This window comes from Lemur catta, chromosome 10 (genome assembly GCF_020740605.2).
Source record: "Lemur catta isolate mLemCat1 chromosome 10, mLemCat1.pri, whole genome shotgun sequence".
Classification (NCBI taxonomy): domain Eukaryota; kingdom Metazoa; phylum Chordata; class Mammalia; order Primates; family Lemuridae; genus Lemur; species Lemur catta.
The window spans coordinates 68,110,420-68,129,809 of NC_059137.1; the positions used below are offsets into that span (position 1 = coordinate 68,110,420).

At 35.7% G+C, this 19,390-nt stretch overlaps 1 protein-coding gene across 1 annotated transcript in view; it reads left to right on the forward strand.

The window, feature by feature from the left end:
* TMC1 (transmembrane channel like 1) overlaps positions 1-19,390 on the forward strand; it is a 154,970-nt gene that overhangs the window by 19,658 nt on the left and 115,922 nt on the right. The window contains exon 2 of the mRNA XM_045562137.1: positions 13,282-13,329. Coding sequence (XP_045418093.1) covers positions 13,282-13,329 — 48 coding nt within the window. The remainder of the gene's footprint in view (positions 1-13,281; positions 13,330-19,390) is intronic.

Genomic DNA, 19,390 nt, shown 5'->3' on the forward strand with positions numbered 1-19,390 from the left:
AATGCATACATATATTCACAGTGAGGTTTCATGACACAAGAGACAGGATGTGGAGCTAAAGAGTTCTAATGAATGTCTAGTGGTAAGATCACCTTAAACAGCCACAGATGAAGGTCTATTCTAGCTGGGCCTGAGCTATGAACTAGTTTCTCGGGGAACACTTGCACACATTAGGGAGATCAAGTAGCTTCTGAGGCTACCATCAGAATTTTATTCCTACCTCCTATCAAACGGAAAAATATACTACATTGCATTAGGAAACTGGGTTTATTGTAGTCTGATCTTACTTTCTGGAATTAGCATATGGCTTGTCCCAATAATCAAAGTGATTCCATCCCAGGCAAAGAAGGGACAATGAGGAATTCAAAAATAATGAGCACCTGCACTTATTAGTTGCTCCTTTAGAGGGGTCTCTCTTCATCATCAGCTTTCTTTTCTACTTTCCACCATGCTGTTAGGAGACTAGGTTTAGATCTTAGACCACTGTCCTTCCCTTCGGATTGTGATAGTCACAATTACAGTCTCAACCCTCTGGCGCTTATGAAGATAAAGTTAATTACCCTCAACTGAAAACAAAAAATCACTTATAATCAGGATACCAAATACATTGGCAAGGACAAAGTCCCAACTTTTAGTGGACTTGGCAGACTGTCAAGCTCTTACTGGGTGACCCCACCCTATCCCCCCCTTTTTTCTGTTGCCTCACAGTCATGACAATTTATGCTCTGGATGCCAGAGTACTGAGTACTGTCATGAAAAGGAATTCTGAAGGTGGGTGGGAGCGATCGTGTAAATCTCTCATTCCAGACTCTATTTACTCCTGTTTCTTTCTTTGTATATATAGAACTGATTGTATAAGTACTTTAAATGGCTGCCAGTCCTTTGTTTATTGATCATCCTAAGCCTGTGCTACAATTGCTCCTCCAATTGCTAACAAGAAAAAATTGGATAGTGAAGCTGACCATTGGCTCAAGTAGCATGACAAGTTTGAATTTGGCTGCATCTACTTTCAACATTGCTTGGCATCATAAACAGGCATGGGTGTCAGAGGAGCTAAGAGCACCAGGAGACAGAGTTTAGAGTAATATTTTGTTTCTAGTCTTTATCATTTGGTTAAATGGCTCTTAACATTATCTCACACTAGATATTATGGCAGTTTTCCTACCTGCAGAGTCCAAGGTATTAAGGTAAAGTTCAAACTAGATATGTTTTCCTTATCTTCCTAGAATTTTAGATGGAAGATGTCAAAAACGTGTATGTTGGTATGTGTTAAAGCATTGAACAGCACTTGTAGACTATCACAACCTTTGCTCTATGCCAGGTACTGTATCATATATATTGCATGTATTTATTATTGTATTTAGTTCTCATAGCAACCCCATATGATGGTAATAATTTCTTCCTTTCCCTAAGGCATACAGTTTAAACAAATTATCCAAAGTATAAGATAGCATAAAATGGTGGCAGAGTCAAAACTCAAACATGGCTCTGTCTGCCTCAAAAACACAGGCTCTTTCTACCAGAACCAGCTGCCAACCCCAAAGCTCTGAGTTGTCTTTTCGAGTTCTGTTCTGTGGTATGAATGCAATAGTCTTAGGAACTAGATGAACAAAAGTCTTTCTTTCTTATTCATATTTCTTAGTACTAGGCCAGTCATGGAAATAAACTCTGTTCTTCATGGCCATGATCTTGAAGAAATTGGGATTAATCCAAAGGAAATCAGGTATTGAAACATATATTTATTTATATTTAATAATCTTCTGCTTGCTTACAGAAATATTTGAAGAAATGTAGAAAAAGCAAATATCCTAAAACTCCCTAATGAACCTGATCTCTCTCTCTCTCTTTCTCTCCTCTCTCATATGTCTTTTGACTGTATTTCTCTGGTGGAATTTGCCAAATTATTATATCTTGTGTCTTGTTTCTATTGTATTTGTTTAATTCCATTAAGGTAATCTTGAAGGCAAAGACTCTCTATATTAGCCAGTATTCTCCAGAGGAACAGAAATAATAATAATTATATATACAAAATAAGGAATTGGCTTGTGGAGAGTCTAAGACACTCCAAGATCTGCGGCCCAAAGGCCTGCAAACCAGCAGAGCCAATGGTGTAAATTCCCATCAGAGTCTGAAGGGAGGAGACTGATGTTCCAGCTTGAAGACCTTCAGGCAGAGAGAGCGAATTCTCTCTTGCTCAGCCTTTGGTTCTATTCAGGCCTCCAGTGGATTGGAGGAGGCTCACCCACGTTAGGGAGAGAATCTTCTTTAATCAGTCTACTGATTCAAATGTTAATATCATTTAGCAACATCCTCACAGACACACCCAGAATATGTTTAACCAAATAGCTGGGCACTCTGTGACTAACTGACATACAAAATTAATCCATGCATCCCCTCCAGTACTGGGCACTGGGCCTTGCACAGAGTAGATGCTCTGATGCAATGTCAGTTTACTAAATGACATTGAATGGGTTATCTTTAAAACAGGCTCAGATATAGACAATCAAATATTAATACCTGATCCTTGTTTCCCACTCTGCCTGCAACCACTATTGATGGAAATTGTTGAGATTACCTCTTTTCACAGTACAATTTGCTTTAGAAATGAACTGATGTTTTGACCTTCCCTGTCTCTGTTTTGCCATTCATTCTGGCCTAAATCACTGATGGAGAAAGTACCCACTGAGCACCTGCTATGTTAACACTCTGAACAAGATCTTGTGAGAGGTGCTGAGACGAATGGGGTTTAGTGTAATGAAGGCAAATGTGTGGCATCTGTGCATTTAATTTTCACCAGCTTTTACCTGTGTAGAGAATAAAGTTGATGGCAGGAACGTGAATTTGGATCTAGGTATGTGTTCTGTTTCAGACCCGCTATGAAATGAATGGCTTGCATTCATCATTGTTGATTTATAACAGAGATTTTTGCATCTTTTGGGTAAACTTTTGCAATGGATGTGGTTGAGGAAGCATGGTGTGAAAACAACACTGTGGAAATAGAAGATCAGAGTTTAAATCTTGGTTATGCCACTTAATGGTTATATGATTTTTGTCAAGTCGTTTGACCTGTGTGTATCCAGACTCTCTTTGATAGAATAATGAGGGAGAATGTATTGGTCTCAATAATCAGTCTTTTTAGGCACAGATAAATCTTGGATGTGTATCCTGAGTTAGATTGTCCCTTTCCACATTGAAGGCAATGCTCCATCCATCTTAGAGGTATAATGGATCATATTCATCAAGAACATGAGTTTTAGTGTACATACTCATGTCTTTGGATTTGAATTCTAGTTCTGCTACTTACTTTCTTGCTGTGGAGACTTTAGCAAGTCATTTAATTTTTCTAAGCCTTAGATTTCTCACCAGTAAAATAATATTTGTAGTAACTATCTTATTACATTATTATATGCATTAAATGAAATGAGAATAGTTAGTACTTGGCACAAAAAGGGTCTTAATTTTAGCTTTTAAAAAAAGCTATATATGTTTATATATAATAGAGTTTATATATATATATTCTCTCAGTTTCATTTGTGCAGACTATATCCACTATGTCTTTCATAGAGTTATCAGTTTTTCCCAAGAGATGGTTAACTCCAGTGAAATACATGGTTTGACCACTTTTGACTGTGACATTCTTCAGAAAGTAAAATAATTAGAAATGCCTGATTGTAATCTTCATGTAAAATATTTAACAATCATGGGTAAAATGATGCCAGGAATGGGCTCACACACACAAATTCTTTTCTTTATTCTAATAATATTACCCTTAATGTCTATGCTAGGCACATATTTATGTGTTGGGATTTAAAAAATTATTAGTATGTTTGTTTGTAACATTCCCAACTCCCATCCCACTAAAGAAAAGTCTATATTGGCTTAGTTTCTCATTTTTTTTCTTTCCTCCAAAATTCATTATATTTTAACCAGTGTTATTCCATTTCAAGCTCCCAATATATTTCACCCAAAAGGCTCTCATTTTGCTCTTGCTTTTCAGAAGCATACTTATGCCAATGAATGACTCCTATTTTTGTCTTATATTTACAATGATCTTTTAATTGGGACAAATGGGTTGGGTTTTTTTCCCTTGGGTTTCAGATCTCATCATGTTCAGCTCTTTTATAAGGGCACCAATCCATTGATGAGAGCTCCAGCTCATGATTTAATTACCTCCCAGAGCCCTACCTCCTAATACCATTATATTGGGATTATGTTGCAAAATATGAATTTCAAAGGGCCATAAACATTCAACCTGTAGCAATAATATTTTTTAAAAAAACTTTTACTCTTATGACATTCTACAGTAGATGGCTATTTTGGTAATTCTTGAAAAACCTCATATTTCCTTGAGAATATCAATGCTCTATGGTATTTTCTATTTTATTTTATTTCTAAATCTTCTGTCAAGGCATCCCCAAAAAAGAGAGATGATAATGTTTACCCTATTGGGTGTTATGAAGTGGCTTTTAAGATGCTGTCTTGAAAGTTTATAGTGTCTATACTGACCAAACAAATAAAAAATTAAACACAATCTAACAAGTAAATGTAAAATTGTATTCATTTCTGTATGTAATGGGATACAGCATGGAAAACAAATTGGCTGGGTCAAGAGGGGCTAATTCAGTATCCTGGAAAAAGGAGATGGTAGTTTTTCTGTGGCATTGACAGTAGTGACTGAGAAAAACAGACAGATCAAGGATGTAAAATCAATAGGCCTTTGTGATGAAATTTTAGAGGACTTCAAGGCAAACCTCAGTTCTTTAAGTTACTATCTGTGTGAGCTGAGAATATCTACACACTCTTACTCTCTAATTCTCTAATTTAGTGGTCTCCAACCTTCTTGGCACCAGGGAGCAGTTTCATGGAAGACAATTTTTCCACGGACAGAGGGGGGGTGGGGGATGGTTTTGGGATGATTCAGGCACATTGGATTTATTGTGCAGTCAAACCTCTCTGCTAGTGACAATCTGTATTTGCAGCTGCTTCCCAGCAGTAGCATCACTGCCTCAGCTCCACCTTGGATCCTCAGGCATTAGATCCTCATGAGGGGTGCACAACCTAGATCCCTCGCATGTGCAGTTTACAGTAGGGTTGGTGCTTCTGTGAGACTCTGATGCAGCTGGGCTGCTGATCTGACAGGAGGTGGAGCTTATGTGATGTGAGCAATGGGGAGCAGCTGTAAATAAAGAGGAAGCTTTGCTCACTCACCTGCTGCTCACCTCCTGCTGTGAGGCCTGGTTCCTAACAGGCTACAGACCAGTATTGGGGGTTGGGGATGGCAGATCTAACTCATTTGGAAAATGATAATAATTTATACTATTTCATATGGATATTATCAAATAACAAAATCCCCCATTAAGTACCAAAACAGTCATTTGGGACTTCTACATCTAGAGTGCATACCATTCCCCAAAAAATATTGAGGCTAATATATTCTCTGACCCTGGGTATATAAAGATGGGGGCAGAAATAATATTTCTAGCCAATCCACACATCTTGATTACATTTAATTTCACAAAACTTACTTCTAACAAGCATTATTCTGATTAATAAATCATCTGGTGTTAATCTGAGATAGAGATGGCTGAAGTACTTCTGACTAGAGTCTTTCTAACATTGTGGGTTACTAAATAGAGTACTCAAATGTTAACTAGCTGCCATAACAAAATTATGGCATATAAATAAAAACACATATCACATTCTATGTAATCTATTTTAATTACATTCCAGATCATACACAAATTATTTATAGGTTTATTCTTCCTGAATATTGTAAGTTGACTCTGTGGGAGAAAAAACCTGGATGGGTTGAGTACACCTAAAATTCAGAATTCATTTTCTTTAAGTGATGATTTCGTGAACTCCTACCCCTAGTTGGGTAGCAAATCCTACAAAGTGTGATTTTCCCTGAAGAGCTAAAGAGCAGAAAAAAGTGATTCATTTTGTTTGTTGACTTGCTTTGCTTTTTATTTTTCTTTTCTTTTTTAGAAAAAAAAAATAAGTAAATCATTTCATCCTTCTTGGTGCCATTACTATTTTGTCAGGAAGACAGATCTTCCAAATTTTAGGAACATACAAATCCAAGTCTTATATTGCTCTCATTTTCTTTGTCTCAGTCTTCTGGCAGCCCTTCCTTCACCACTAAGCATTCATTGTGCCTCTACCCTGCCCCCACCACCTTTTGTTCTTTAGAAGACACTCATTAACATTTGCTAATGTATGCTAATGAGAAACATTAGCATCTCTGATGTGAACAAAAGCAGTGCTACAAAGGAGGGGGAGAGATGTGTACAGAGTTCAGCCAGCCTTTTGTGCTTCTTTATGCTTTAGGAACAATCCTCTGTTTCAGTTGTTTCACAATTCTTTAGTGTTGTTTGTTTCATTTTGTTTGTTTATGCATGTATCCTGACAACCGTTCTTCTTCATGACTTGGAATATTGCAGAAATGCTATGGTGGACAGAAAGATTCCTTTTTGTTCTAAATAATCCAAGGATATAAGTATAGCTGCTAAGGGTTTATCACACACATTTATATTTTCATCTGGTTGTTATTTTGGTATCCTATTACTATAAAAGATTTTAACCACAGAAACTCATACAAGAGAATGTATTTTCATTTCACCACACTTATTTACAGTGATTGCCCTTTATGGTGGTAATTGCAGGATGAGAGCACACACCCTGAATATATATTATGACAGCATGGTTAAATAAAAAAAATGTTCTCTCCCTCCAAATAATCTAAATGCAAAGAAAATGCAAGTCTCACCACTTACTTATTTTGTAACTACAGAGAGTTCTAAAATGCCTTTATAAATAGCTATTTATTTATTGAATATGTATAGTTTTTAAAAATGCCAACCCTCCAAACTTTATAGAGTAAGAGCTGTTTTTGTTCTTTCTGTAGACCAATGGTGTTGTGAAATACCTAATTGCAGTTTCTCACAAATACTCTGGCCTGTAATTCGCCATTTGAAGAACTATGCTTCAGCATTTCAGGTTTGTTCTTCCAGCACAGGGGTGGTAGAATTTGGAAACATAACAGCTACCCACTTTGCTCAGCCTGTGTTTAATTATAATTTCATGTACCATAAAAGTAGAAGGAAAAAAATGCAAGAAAATTTGATGTGCATCTCCTTCCCCTCCTTCTTAAGCATATAAAAAAATATTTATTTCTATTGTAAAAGGAGAGAATGGGGATCCTTATTTTGTGTGGATTTTCTTTTTATTTCCTTTCTGTTTGGCTCAGAGTTAGTCATCCTCTCTGTGACCTCACAGTAAAATGTATTTCTCCACAGACTTCATCTTATTCCATTTGTCAACTACAGTATTTTATATCGTGCTTTTAATAAAGCAGGCATCAGCAGCTATTTAGTCCCTACTTCTCAGGGGCCCTAGAGCTTCAAAAATGGGTATAATCTAGAAGAAAAAACACTGGAGGATGACAGCTATTGTAACAGTTGTAATTTTTGCCTGTCCCCCTTCTTTTGGGTGGGTGAGTCTTACCAAAAGCCAAAATTATTATTCTCTTTGCAATTTTAAAACCACAGAGATTGAAAATAACTATTTAGTTTCTCCAAGAAATTATAATGTTTGAAAATATGACCAGCTTTTTGGGCATGTATTATGCAAGTTTCCATTAGAATGTTTTGGAATACGTGTGCCCCCTTGTTTTCTGAACAACTGTTTTTAAGGATGATAAGAAAGATTGTGGCACATGCAGAAGGAATATCAGTCCAGATCTGTCAAATCGAATCTTTCCCCCGGATACTTTGATGGTATTTAAGTATCATGATCTCATTCTCTGTTTCCTATTCCTAATATTTTTTAAAATGTTTTACAGTTTACAGATTTATTAAAGTATTTGATTGATAAAAGAACTAAATAATTCTTCTCCTCATGCAATGGCTTCTGAAATATCATGCTTCATTCTGTCATTTGAAGGACTTGAGATTGTTATAAACAAATGCTGTGAGCATCTCCTTGTTCTTACCTAAAAGTAGCAAAAGGAAAAGTAGCTGCTTTGTTAACCGGAGTCCGATTTACTGTCTTGAGTAGATATTATTCTAGAGTAAAAAGAATTGCACCCCATCATTTTTATTCAATTTTGTAGACAGTGGCTTCTGTTCCCTACTTCACATTCACTAGCAGTGTTCATCATAAATGAATGGAAGCAGAGAGGTGGACCAATCTCTATATGGAGATGATTACCTGAATGTGGTTTGGTAACTCAATCGGGCATCTAAGTGGCTCCCTGTTGGATAATTCTTTAGTCTTCTTTATGGTTAAATTTATCATTCCTTTTGAAATTTGGATTTATTTATTTTTTGTTTGGTTTTTAGAAAAGCAGAGAATCTAAATGTTGTCCTTGGGTATAGCTTCTACACACATGCACACACACATATGCATACATATGTATAATTTTCTCCATATTATAATATGCATCACCATCATCATTAAAATTGCTATAATCCAAACTTAACAATGTGAGGGGCAGTGGATGGCTTCAGACATAGAATTTTCAGAGCATAAAATCACACAGGGTCTATTCATAAGGATGCTGAATTTTAAAGAGATTTTAATTTTTAAATCATAGCTTATTTTTTATAGTTTCACTGGTCTGTTTTCATTCTTGTCTCTTATTCCCTCCCCAGCGCTCAGAGAAGAGATTTCATGTTTTTATTAAGGGGCTCACAATTCTCCTTCCTTACAGAACATGACAAATTTTTCTTTGGAATACACCATGTTTTTAAAAAGTACCTTTATTTTATTCACATTTTCTAGGTCCTCACCTTCACCTTTTTGTTTAAACAAAATGTTGATAGTATAGATAAGCTGAAGATGGTCTAATTTTTGTTAAACTGAGGTTACACATATATTTAATACAATTTATATAATAGAAAACATCTATTTATAACAGGTAGCAAAGACAAAAATCCAAATTTTTGCTTCCTTTATATTTAGCTTTATATTTATTCTTTTCCTTTATCGTTTACTGTAATTCTCACCCCATTTTTATCCTTTTACTTTCCTTTCTTTTGTAAACTCTTCTCTTGCTCTCTTTATTCCTTCCATTCCTCTTTCTCTTTCTTTTCTTCTCCCATTTCCCATCCTTTAGTTTCAGACTTTTGAATTGGTATACAGTGGACCCAAATATAAGCAAGGGGGTATATTCGTAAGTTGCTCAGTCTTTTAACAAAGTCTCAGTCAGAGAAGCACAGCCCAGGAACAAAAGCAAAAGCAACTATGAAATTAAGGAATTAATAATCTAACTTGCATTGTTTGCATAACATTATGGGGGGTTCATTTTATAACCTGCATCATCAATTTCTCTTTCTCATTGGATCTTTCCTATCAGCATATAAGAACATTCTAACTAGCAAAACTAGCATTCTATTCCTCATTGCCCATTCTCTCTTGAAGCCACACAAATTCATGCTTTTGTCTACAAACTTCATCAAATCTATTCCTGCAAAGATTATCATTGATCTCCATATTGTCAACCCCAGTGGTCCATTTTAAGTTCTCACCATACTTGACTTAGCAGCCTCTGATACATCTCTTTGATGCACATCACTTACCTTCTACAATCTCTTATCTTCCTTCTGGTTAACTGATTGTTCACTCTGTCACTTTGGTTGGTTCTTCTCCCTGTCCTCTCAATTTTGGAGTCTCCTTTTTCTGTTTTGTTCATGCTCATTTCCTTGGTGATCTCACCTGGTCTTATGGCTTTAAATATCATCTATATGTTAATAATTCCCAAATTTGTATTTCTAGCCCAGACCTTTCTTCTGAACTCCAGGCTCTAATTAACATCATGTTTGAATCTCTAATAGGTATCTGAAATCCACCACATCAAATTAAACTCATGATCTTGAATATCTCCCACCTAAGCTATTCTCCCTCTGGTCTCTCATCTTCATTTCTTGCAATTCCGTCCTTCCAGTTGCCCAGGCCAAAAACCTTCAGGTTCTCCTTTGATTATTCTCTTTCTTTCACATCCCATGTCACACCTGACAAGGGTGACATGGATTTATTAGCTAAGATTTGGAAATGTGCTTGTCATGCCATAATTAACATCCTTGTCAAGGAAGTTTGGTCTGAGTTAAAAGACACCCCATTTGTATGAGAAGGGCTGATTTCTTCACACACAAAAAGGAATCCTGAGAAGAAACACACAAAAAAGCCTAGTAAACATATCTAATAGATTTCTGCTATAGCTGGAGTAAGCTGGCTAAGATATTCATATCTAATCTCGAACCTTACTGTTAGAAAGTCATTCTTTTCCATCAAATAGCAAGATCCAATAAAGGCAGTGGTATATTCTTTCACAATCTACAAACTCTTATCCCAGAGCATTCGCTCTGTATACCTTTGTGAGCACACAATCAGTGCTATTTGAATAAATTAATTTTCAATTTCCAAAATAATAACCTGATGTTACAGATGTTGCTTCAAGAGCAAAATGTGGATCAGCAGAACAGGTGATACCATTCAACTCTTCTGGCGCCTTGGCTATTGTGTGATCCTGAAGAACCATAAACCACTTTCAGCGCTATAGATTAAAATAGAAACAACATCCACTTTTCTGAACCACTCCAATGCCTCTGAAATGGGACATTTTGCTGTTGTTTCCTTTTGCTGTTTTAAATTACTGAGTCTATTTGCATGAAATGAAGATCTGGGTTGCCTAGGAGTTCATCTGCTCCCACTGCATATTTCTCTCTTAAATACGCATACTTCACTGCTGTTTTGCTTGCTGCCTCCAACATTTTGACAGACTTCCCCTCCTCTTCTTTCACTATCCTCCCAGCACTCTACAGGAGAGAAGGTTATTTTTAAAGTGCATGATCAATAGGCATTGGGAAGCAGCCAGAGCATGAGGGATCATATGATTGGGAATAAGCTACTAGGGATTGCTGAGAGAAGCGATGGCAACAGGCCATCTCAAAGATGGAGAAAGGAAAGACAGTCTGTAGCTCCCATTCAAGCATTCTGAGTTCTTCCTTTGCACAGGATTTTGTCTTTGAGGGGGTTCTTAGCTTGGTTCCTTAGCATTGCCTTGAGTTGAAGGAGATACAGATCAGTGTTGATAATTACTTTTCAGGCCAAATAATATTACATTAAAATCAAACTTGGTCTGGGGATAGTGATAGAGTCTTAAATCTCCTGGTCATGGTGCTGCTGTTTAGTTCTTGATGCTGATGATGCCTTTGCTGATGAATCAAGAACAAAACAAGTGTTATCACGATGGCTATAAAAAATGACTGTACCATGGCCAAAGGATTGTTGTTGAGCAAAGGAGGCACCTAATGACATGTGGAGATGATCACGCTCAGACCAGCATCATGATTGGGAAGCCAACTCAAGTGGAGGGAATGGGTTATTTCTGCAGCACTCTTCATGGCATCACTTAGAAATCAGAGCTCTGTTTTAATTCTGTATTCGCCACTGCAGGGAATGGCTTCCCTTATGGATTTTTAGATTTTATTTAATGATCATTTACAACTATCCCTTCTGTGCCAGAGAAGATGATCCATGATACCAGTCCTACTGTTATTCTCCCCTGGTTATTAGAGAAAACTGAATTGTTGCTTATCTCCTTGGCTTAATTCTGATTCTACTGTTTTTATCATATATGATCCTTCCTAAAGATTTGTTTCTATTTTTGTTCATTAAGTAGGTTTTCCTATTTTATTTAATTTACTTAATCACATTCTAGTGAATTGGTCATTACATATCAGTATAAGATACTGTGCAAAATTTTGTTTTAAATTTGCTTTGACTATGCATGTTGTAAAATAGGCTGTGGGTGAGCATTTGCTATTTGTCCTCAGCTGTTTCTGTGTTTTACATAACTGATAAGACCCCACTCCAAGGCTAATCTTATATCATTAAAATGCCTTCCCAGGGAATTCTTCTTTGACTAAAGAAGCTTATGGTGGCATTAATTGCAAATAAAATACCATGACCTATTGTAGAATGTGGAATATCTTCTTAGAAGTGTCTGCCTTCATTATTGCAAACTCTCAGTAGTGACATAAAGATCTTTGTTCTGTCTGGATCAAGTTACAACCAGCAACAGAAGGCATATGTCCACTCTGAACAAAAGAACATTTATTTTCACATTCTGTGGCTGATGTTGAGTGATAACATTTTTGCATCCTAAAAATTTTTATGCAGATGCTGTTTGAAAGCGAAAATGTGGTTTTACAATAATCTGCTTTGTGAATGAAATTTACACTCTTGGCATGTGTTGCCTTTTCAATATGCCTATCAAGTTCTGAATAATAACCCTTGACAGTGTGTGAGCAGAAACAAAACCAGAGATTGTTTCGTCTTTTCATGGCAACATTGTTTGTCATCTTTGCTTTTTTGGACATATGCCATTCCAACTTAAATAAAAATATGATAAAATTAATATTTTAGAAATGAGTTTGGTTTTTAAGAAATCGTCTACTCTAATTTTTACCAAGACAAGCTCGAGTGTCTAAACCTGTGGTGAATGGACATTAGGTTGACAAGGGCAAAAAATCTGCCAATTAATGTATTTTTTCCATATTACTGTGTCATTAAAAATTTTATAAAGCCTTTATATGACTTTATAAAAATGAAGAAAAATGAAAAACAAGATTCTGTAGAAATATAGGGTGAGGAATAAACAGAAGATGTGTCCTTTGTCTTGGAAAGAACTGTAAAATCGCCTGTCTTCACTCTGTCAAGGGGAATCATATATTGGGAAATTTAGGCTATATCAATATAATACCTATAAAAATGATTAAAATAGAAAAGTTCAGACTTTAAGCTTTTTTCTAAAGACTTTTGGATGCCTGGCAAACTGGTTGGAATGAATTATTCTCAAGTTTTAAGTAGTTAATTTGGTTATAATAACCTAATTGATTTGGACATGTGGCTACAGCTTTACTTAAAAATTCAATTTTTTGTAAAATGAAATGACCCAACAAACCCCAAGTCTACCTACTGTAATACAGAATTTGTTTTGGTTGAAGTTATTTTGAAGTGAGCTGATAGGCTTGTAGCTCATATGTTCTGCCAATCCTGGAAGGCAATGAAACAGAAGAATCTTTACATAGTATTGTATAGTATGCTGTAGCTGTATATCTTTAATAAGTAATGCTCATTTTGACATGCTTATTGAAATATATTTTTATTAACTGCACAAAAACATGATGAGGAAAATAATAAAAGTAAAAACCAGTTACTAACAATTGGTACGGCATTTAAATAATTGCTATACTTTTTTTTTTCTTTCTTTAATAGTACAAATCCAAGTGGAGGAAAAAGAAGACGACACTGAGGAAAGCTCAAGTAAGTGGTGCTGGGCCCTCGTGGGATATGTTTTCTGTGAAACAGCAGTAAACTCAGAGAATTCATCCTCTTAGCTTGTGGGCCTGAGCTACCACAGGTGTAGATGTGTAGATAATTTCTGATGGTCTCACAAAAGGGATCAATCCAGCAAATAGAATCCCCATTCTAGCTTCTATTCAGCTGGGACATACATACACACCCCATTGATAAGTTGCCCATCATCAATTATATGGTGGTCTAGGAAATTTTGCTTTTTAAGTTTTCTCCTATTTCCCCCCAAAAAGCCTTTGACTCTAAAAGCTTTTCTCCAAGACTGAGTCTATATAATAGGACAGATTGGCTATTTTGAGTGAACCAACCAGGTGGTTCAATGAAAATGAATAAATGTGGTCTTTTGTACCAAATCATGGGTATTTTGTCCAAATTGCTCTGCGGCTTTTCCTTTCTGTAGGCTCAGCTCAAGAGACTGAATTGTGCCCTTTTTCTAGGCACCCAGACCACTCAAGAACATGAGAAAGACCATTATATGAGCAAAAGCTTTGATTTTACCAAAAATGAAAGAAAGAACAGCATCTAAAGAAGAGCTCGGGTTGGGTACTGTGGCTCACTCTTGTAATCCCAGCACTGGGGGAGGCCAAGGTGAGAGAATTGCTTGAGGCCAGGAGTTAGAGACCAGCCTGGACAATATAGTGAGACCCTGTCTCTACAAAAAATAAATTAAAAAAAAAGAAATTAGCCAGGCATAGTTGATGCATACCTATAGTCCTAGCTGCTTGGGAGGCTGAGATGGGAGGATCACTTGAGCCCAGGATTTCGAGGCTGCAGTGGGCTATGATCATGCCACTGCACTCCTGCCTGAATGACAGAGTGAGACCTCATCTCAAAAAAAAAAAAAAAAAAAAAGAAAAAGAAAGAAAGAGAAAAAAAGAACAAAGAGGAGTTCAATATAGGGACATCGATGCTATCAATTTAATACCCTGATCACAATGTGGCAGCAAATGAATGTTCACAGTGCCGATTGTTTTCATTAATTTGATGCCTCCTAAATGAAAACAGCCCAGAGTCTCACACAGATCATGAGTTTCATGACTTGAATAGTGAATTGAATCCATTCCAAAAGATAGGATTTGTACACAAATGTGCATTTAGTAGGCAACCATAAAATGTTCATTTTTTTGGAGTTTGCATGTTTGGAAACTAGACAAAGACTAAAGACGGCTTTTTGTTTCTAAATGGTGAGAGCTAAATTTAATGACACACATTTTGTCCGTGGTAAAACTATGCAAGTTTAATAGTTTAGATTTTTTTTATTGACTTCAAACTACTTTATTTCTGGCTTCCCCCTCTCTCCTCGCCCACCTCCCATCCCCATCATACATCTATAATTACTCTTTAAAAAATTTTAAGAGCCACTTTAAAATTTAATTCCACTGTGGTTGAAATCATGCTTTGTATGAAGCCAACCCTCTTAAATGTATTGACACTTGTTTTAATGGCCTAGAATATAATTTATTCTGCTGAATAGTTGATGTGCACTAAATGTGCTATTGTTATGTAGAGTGTTCTATAAATGTTAATTAGGTTAAGTTGGTTAATAGTGTTAGGTCTTCAATATCTTTAATTTTTTATTGTGATAAGAACACTTAACATGAGATCTACTGTCAATACATTTTTGAGTGTATTAATACAGTATAGTACTGTTAACTATAGGTACAATGTTTAGAGCAGATCTCTAGAACTTATTCTTCTTGGATAATTGTAATTTTATATCCATTGAATAAAAACTCTCCATTTTTCTCTCCCCTTGGCCACTAGCAACCACCATTCTCCTCTATCTTTCTATGAGTTTGACTAGTTTAGATACCTCATATACTTGGAATCACACAGTATCTGTTCTTCTGTGAGTGACTTATTTCGCTTAGCACAATGTCCTTGAAGTTCATTCATATTGTCCACATATGGCAGGATTTCCTGCATTTTAAAGTCTAAATAATATCACATTGTGTGTATATACCACATTTTCTTTATCTATTCATCTGTTGATGAACATTTAGGTTGTTCCCACATCTTGGCTATTATAATGCTACAATCAACATGGAGTAAAAATATTTTGTCATGATCCTAATTTCAATTCTTTTAGATAAATTTCTGAGAGTCAGACTGCTGGATCATATGGTCGTTCTATTTTCAATTTTTTGAAGAACTTCCATACTGTTTTCTATAGCAGCTGCACTATTTTACATTCCCATCAATATTGTACAAGGGTCCCAATTTCTCCCCGTACTTGCCAACACTTGTTGCATTTTGTATTTTTGACAATAGCCATCCTAACAGATATGAGTGGATCATCTCACTGTGGTTTTGATTTGCATTTCCCTGTTGATTAATGATGTCAAGCATCTTTTCATATACTTTTTGCCCATTTGTACATCTTCTTTGGAGAAACATCTATTCAAGTCCTTTGCCCATTTTTAAATTGAGTTATTATTATTGCTATTTTGCTTTTGAGTTGTAGGAATTTCTTATATATATATTGGATATTAACTCTTTATAAAATACATGGTTTGCAAATATTTACTCTCATTCTATAGGTTGCCTTTCACTCTGATTGTTTCCTTTGTTGTGTTAGAAACGTTTTAGTTTGATAAGGTCCCACCTATCTATTTTTGCTTTTGTTGCCTGTACTTTTGGTGTCATATTCAAGAAATCATTACTAAGACCAGTATCATGAAGCTCTGTCTTTATGTTTTCTTCTAGTTCTACAGTTTGATGTCTTACCTATAAGTCTTTAATTCATTTTGAGTTGATTTTTGTGTATGGTTTAAAATAAGGGTCCAATTTATTTATTTTTTTTGCATATAGATATCCAGTTTTCTCAACACTATTTTTTGAAGAGACTATTCTTTCCCCATTGTGTATTCTTGGCAACCTTATAAAAGATCAGTTAACTGCATAAATATGGGCTCTTTGTTCTGTTCCATTGGTCTATATTATTTTTATGCCAGTACCATACTGTTTTAATTACTATACATTTGTGAAATATTTTGAAATCAGGTAGTATAATGCCACCAGCTTTGTTCTTTCTCTTAATATTGTTTTGGCTATTTGGAATCTTTTGTGGTTCCATATGACTTTTAGGATTATTTTTTTCTATTTCTGTACGAAAATGCCACTGGAATTTTGATAGGAATTGCTTTGAATCTGTAGAATGCTTTGAATAGTATGGACATTTTAATCATATTAAGTCTTCTAATCCATGAATATAGTATGTATTTCCATTTATTTGTGTCTTCTTTATTTTATCAATGTCTTATGGTTTTCAGTGTATAAGTCTTTCATCTCCTGGGTTAAGTTTATTCCTACATATTTTATTCTTTTTCATGCTGTTATAAAAGGAATTTTTTCTTAATTTCCTTTTCTGATAATTCGTTGTTAGTATATAGAAATGCAACTGATTTTTGTATGTTGATTTTGTCTTCTGCAATTTTACTGAATTCACTTATTTGCTCTAATGGATTTTTGTGGAGTCTTTAGGGTTGTCTACAGATAAGATCATGTCATCTGCAAACAAATATTTTACTTCCTCTTTTCTGATTTGGATGCCTTTTTTTTTTTCCTTTTTCTTGCCTAATTTTTCTGGTTAGGACTTCCAGTACTACGTTGAATAGAAGTGGCAAAAAGTGAGCATCCTTGCTTTTTCCCTGATGTTAGAGAAAAAGTTTTCGATTTTTCACTGTTGAACATAATATTAGTTCTGGGCTTTTCTTATATAGTCTTTATTATGTTTAGGTAATTTCCTTCTATTTCTAGTTTGTTTAATGTTTTTGTATGAAAGGATGTTCAATTTTGTCAAATGGTATTTCTGTACCTATTGAGATGATTGTGTGATTTTTATCCTTTGTTCTGTTAATGTGGTGTATCATATTATTTGATTTTTTAATGTTGAACCGTACTTGCATCCCAGGGATAAATCTCATTTGGTCATGGTATATTATTTGAATTTGATTTGCTGGTATTTTGTTGAGAAATTTTGCATCTAGGCTCATCAGGAATATTGACTAGTAGTTTTCTTTTTTTGTAGTGTCTTTGCTGGCTTTGGTATCAGGGTAATGCTAGCCTCATATAATGAGTTTGGAAGTGTTCCTTCCTTTTCAATTTTAGTGAAGAGTTTGAGAAAGATTGGCGGTAATTCTTCTTTAAATGTTTGGTAGACTTCACTAGTAAAGACATCAGTTCCTGGACTTTTCTTGTTGGGACGTTTTCGATTATTGATTTAATCTTCTTACTAGTTATAGGTCTGTTCAGATTTTTTGTTTTTTCACGATTTATTCTTGGTAAATGGTATGTCTCTATGAATTTATCCATTTCTTTTAGGTTATCCAATTTGTTGTTATTTAATTGTTCGTAATAGTCTCATATGAACCTTTTATTTCTGTGATATCAGTTGTCACGTCTCTTTCATTTCTTATTATATTTCTTTGTATGTTCTCTCTTTTTTCTTAGTCTGGCTAAAGTTCTGACAACTTTGTCAATGTTCAGAAAACCAACTCTTAGTTTTATTAATTTTTCTATTGTGTTTCTAGTTCTTATTTTATTTATTTCTGCTCTAATCTTTGTTATTTCTCTTCCGCTAACTTTGGGCTTAGTTTGTTCTTCTTTTTCTAGTTTCTTGAGGTGTAAAGTTAGGTGGTTTACTTAACAGTTTTCTTCTTCTATAACATAGGTATTTATTACTATAAATTTCCCTCTTAGTACTGCTTTACTGCATCACATAAGTTTTAGTATGTTGTGTATTCATTTTTATTTCTCTCAAGATATTTTCTAATTTCCCTTTTGATTTCTTCTTTGACTTATATATTGTTTAAGAATGTATTGTTTAATTTTTAGCTATTTGTGAGTTTTCCAGTTTTCCTTCAGCTGTTGATTTCTAGTTTCATTCCATTGTGGTCACAAAACACACCTCTCCCAGTCTTCATGTACCAGCCTTGTACAGGAAAAGATTCTCACTAATCTGTCAGGCTAGAGATTCTTGGGTCTTTCAAAACTTCCCTGTGTATGTATCTTCTCTGGACATCTGTATGTAAATTCTTCTCAATTAGAGGGATTTGAGAGTTTTTCTCCTCCCCCCCGCCCTCCAATAACTCATAATATCTCCCTTCCTTTGGTGTCTATCTGCAGTAACACATCTTCTGGGGCAGCAGCATGTCCTGAGCACTCTCTCTCTCTCTCCTTTTTTTTTGGTTCTCAGTGGTTCCCAGGCGTCAAAAGTATGCTGGGTCTTGTTCATGCTCTGAGACTGGCCATTCCCTTAGGCATTTTCCTGAAAAGTCTGAACACTGGATATATATTTTAGTCTTCTTTTTCCCTTTCCAGGGGTAAGTCAGGGGCTGGAAGTCTTGCCATGTTGTGCTGAGCTGGGAGTGGGACTCTGGTGACAGAATGCAATCTAGTACAAACCTTCACCTTTGCTCCTTATGGTCCTGAGGCATCTAGAATATTCTGAGTCCCATTGGCTCTTTGGTAGACAGGTGAGACAGAAGCCAGTTTCTCAAAACAGACCCTCCAAGTGTTGAAATGTTGGATGCACTGTCCAACTCTTTTCTTCCCCCAGGGAGAAGTTTAGATTTGGGGTTTATTATCTTTTCACTCTGGGCTAAGCTTGGGGAGTGGCTATTGTGAGTGGTAGCATATTATCCTAACTGCTCTCTTTGCTCTCCTTATCTCCCAACCAGGGATATTTTCCTGTTAGTACTCAGATTCTGGAGAGAAAGAAACCAGTCCCATAGGCAACCCTCAGAAAAATCAGAATGGTGGACATATGGGGTGGGGAACCTGCAGCCTTGTGTCCACATGTGATCTTCTGTATCATTGAGTGCAGCCTTTGACTGATTCCAAATTTTATAGAACAAATCCTTTTAATTCGGACTCTCCAGTCTTTTCCTTCCCTCCCCAGGGGAAAACTGGGAGTTGATGGTTTCCTCCTAATTGTATGGTGGTGTCAGAGTGAGAGATTATGATGAGAGCGGGTCTCAGGTTTTCCTACCAGCTACGTTGCTGATTT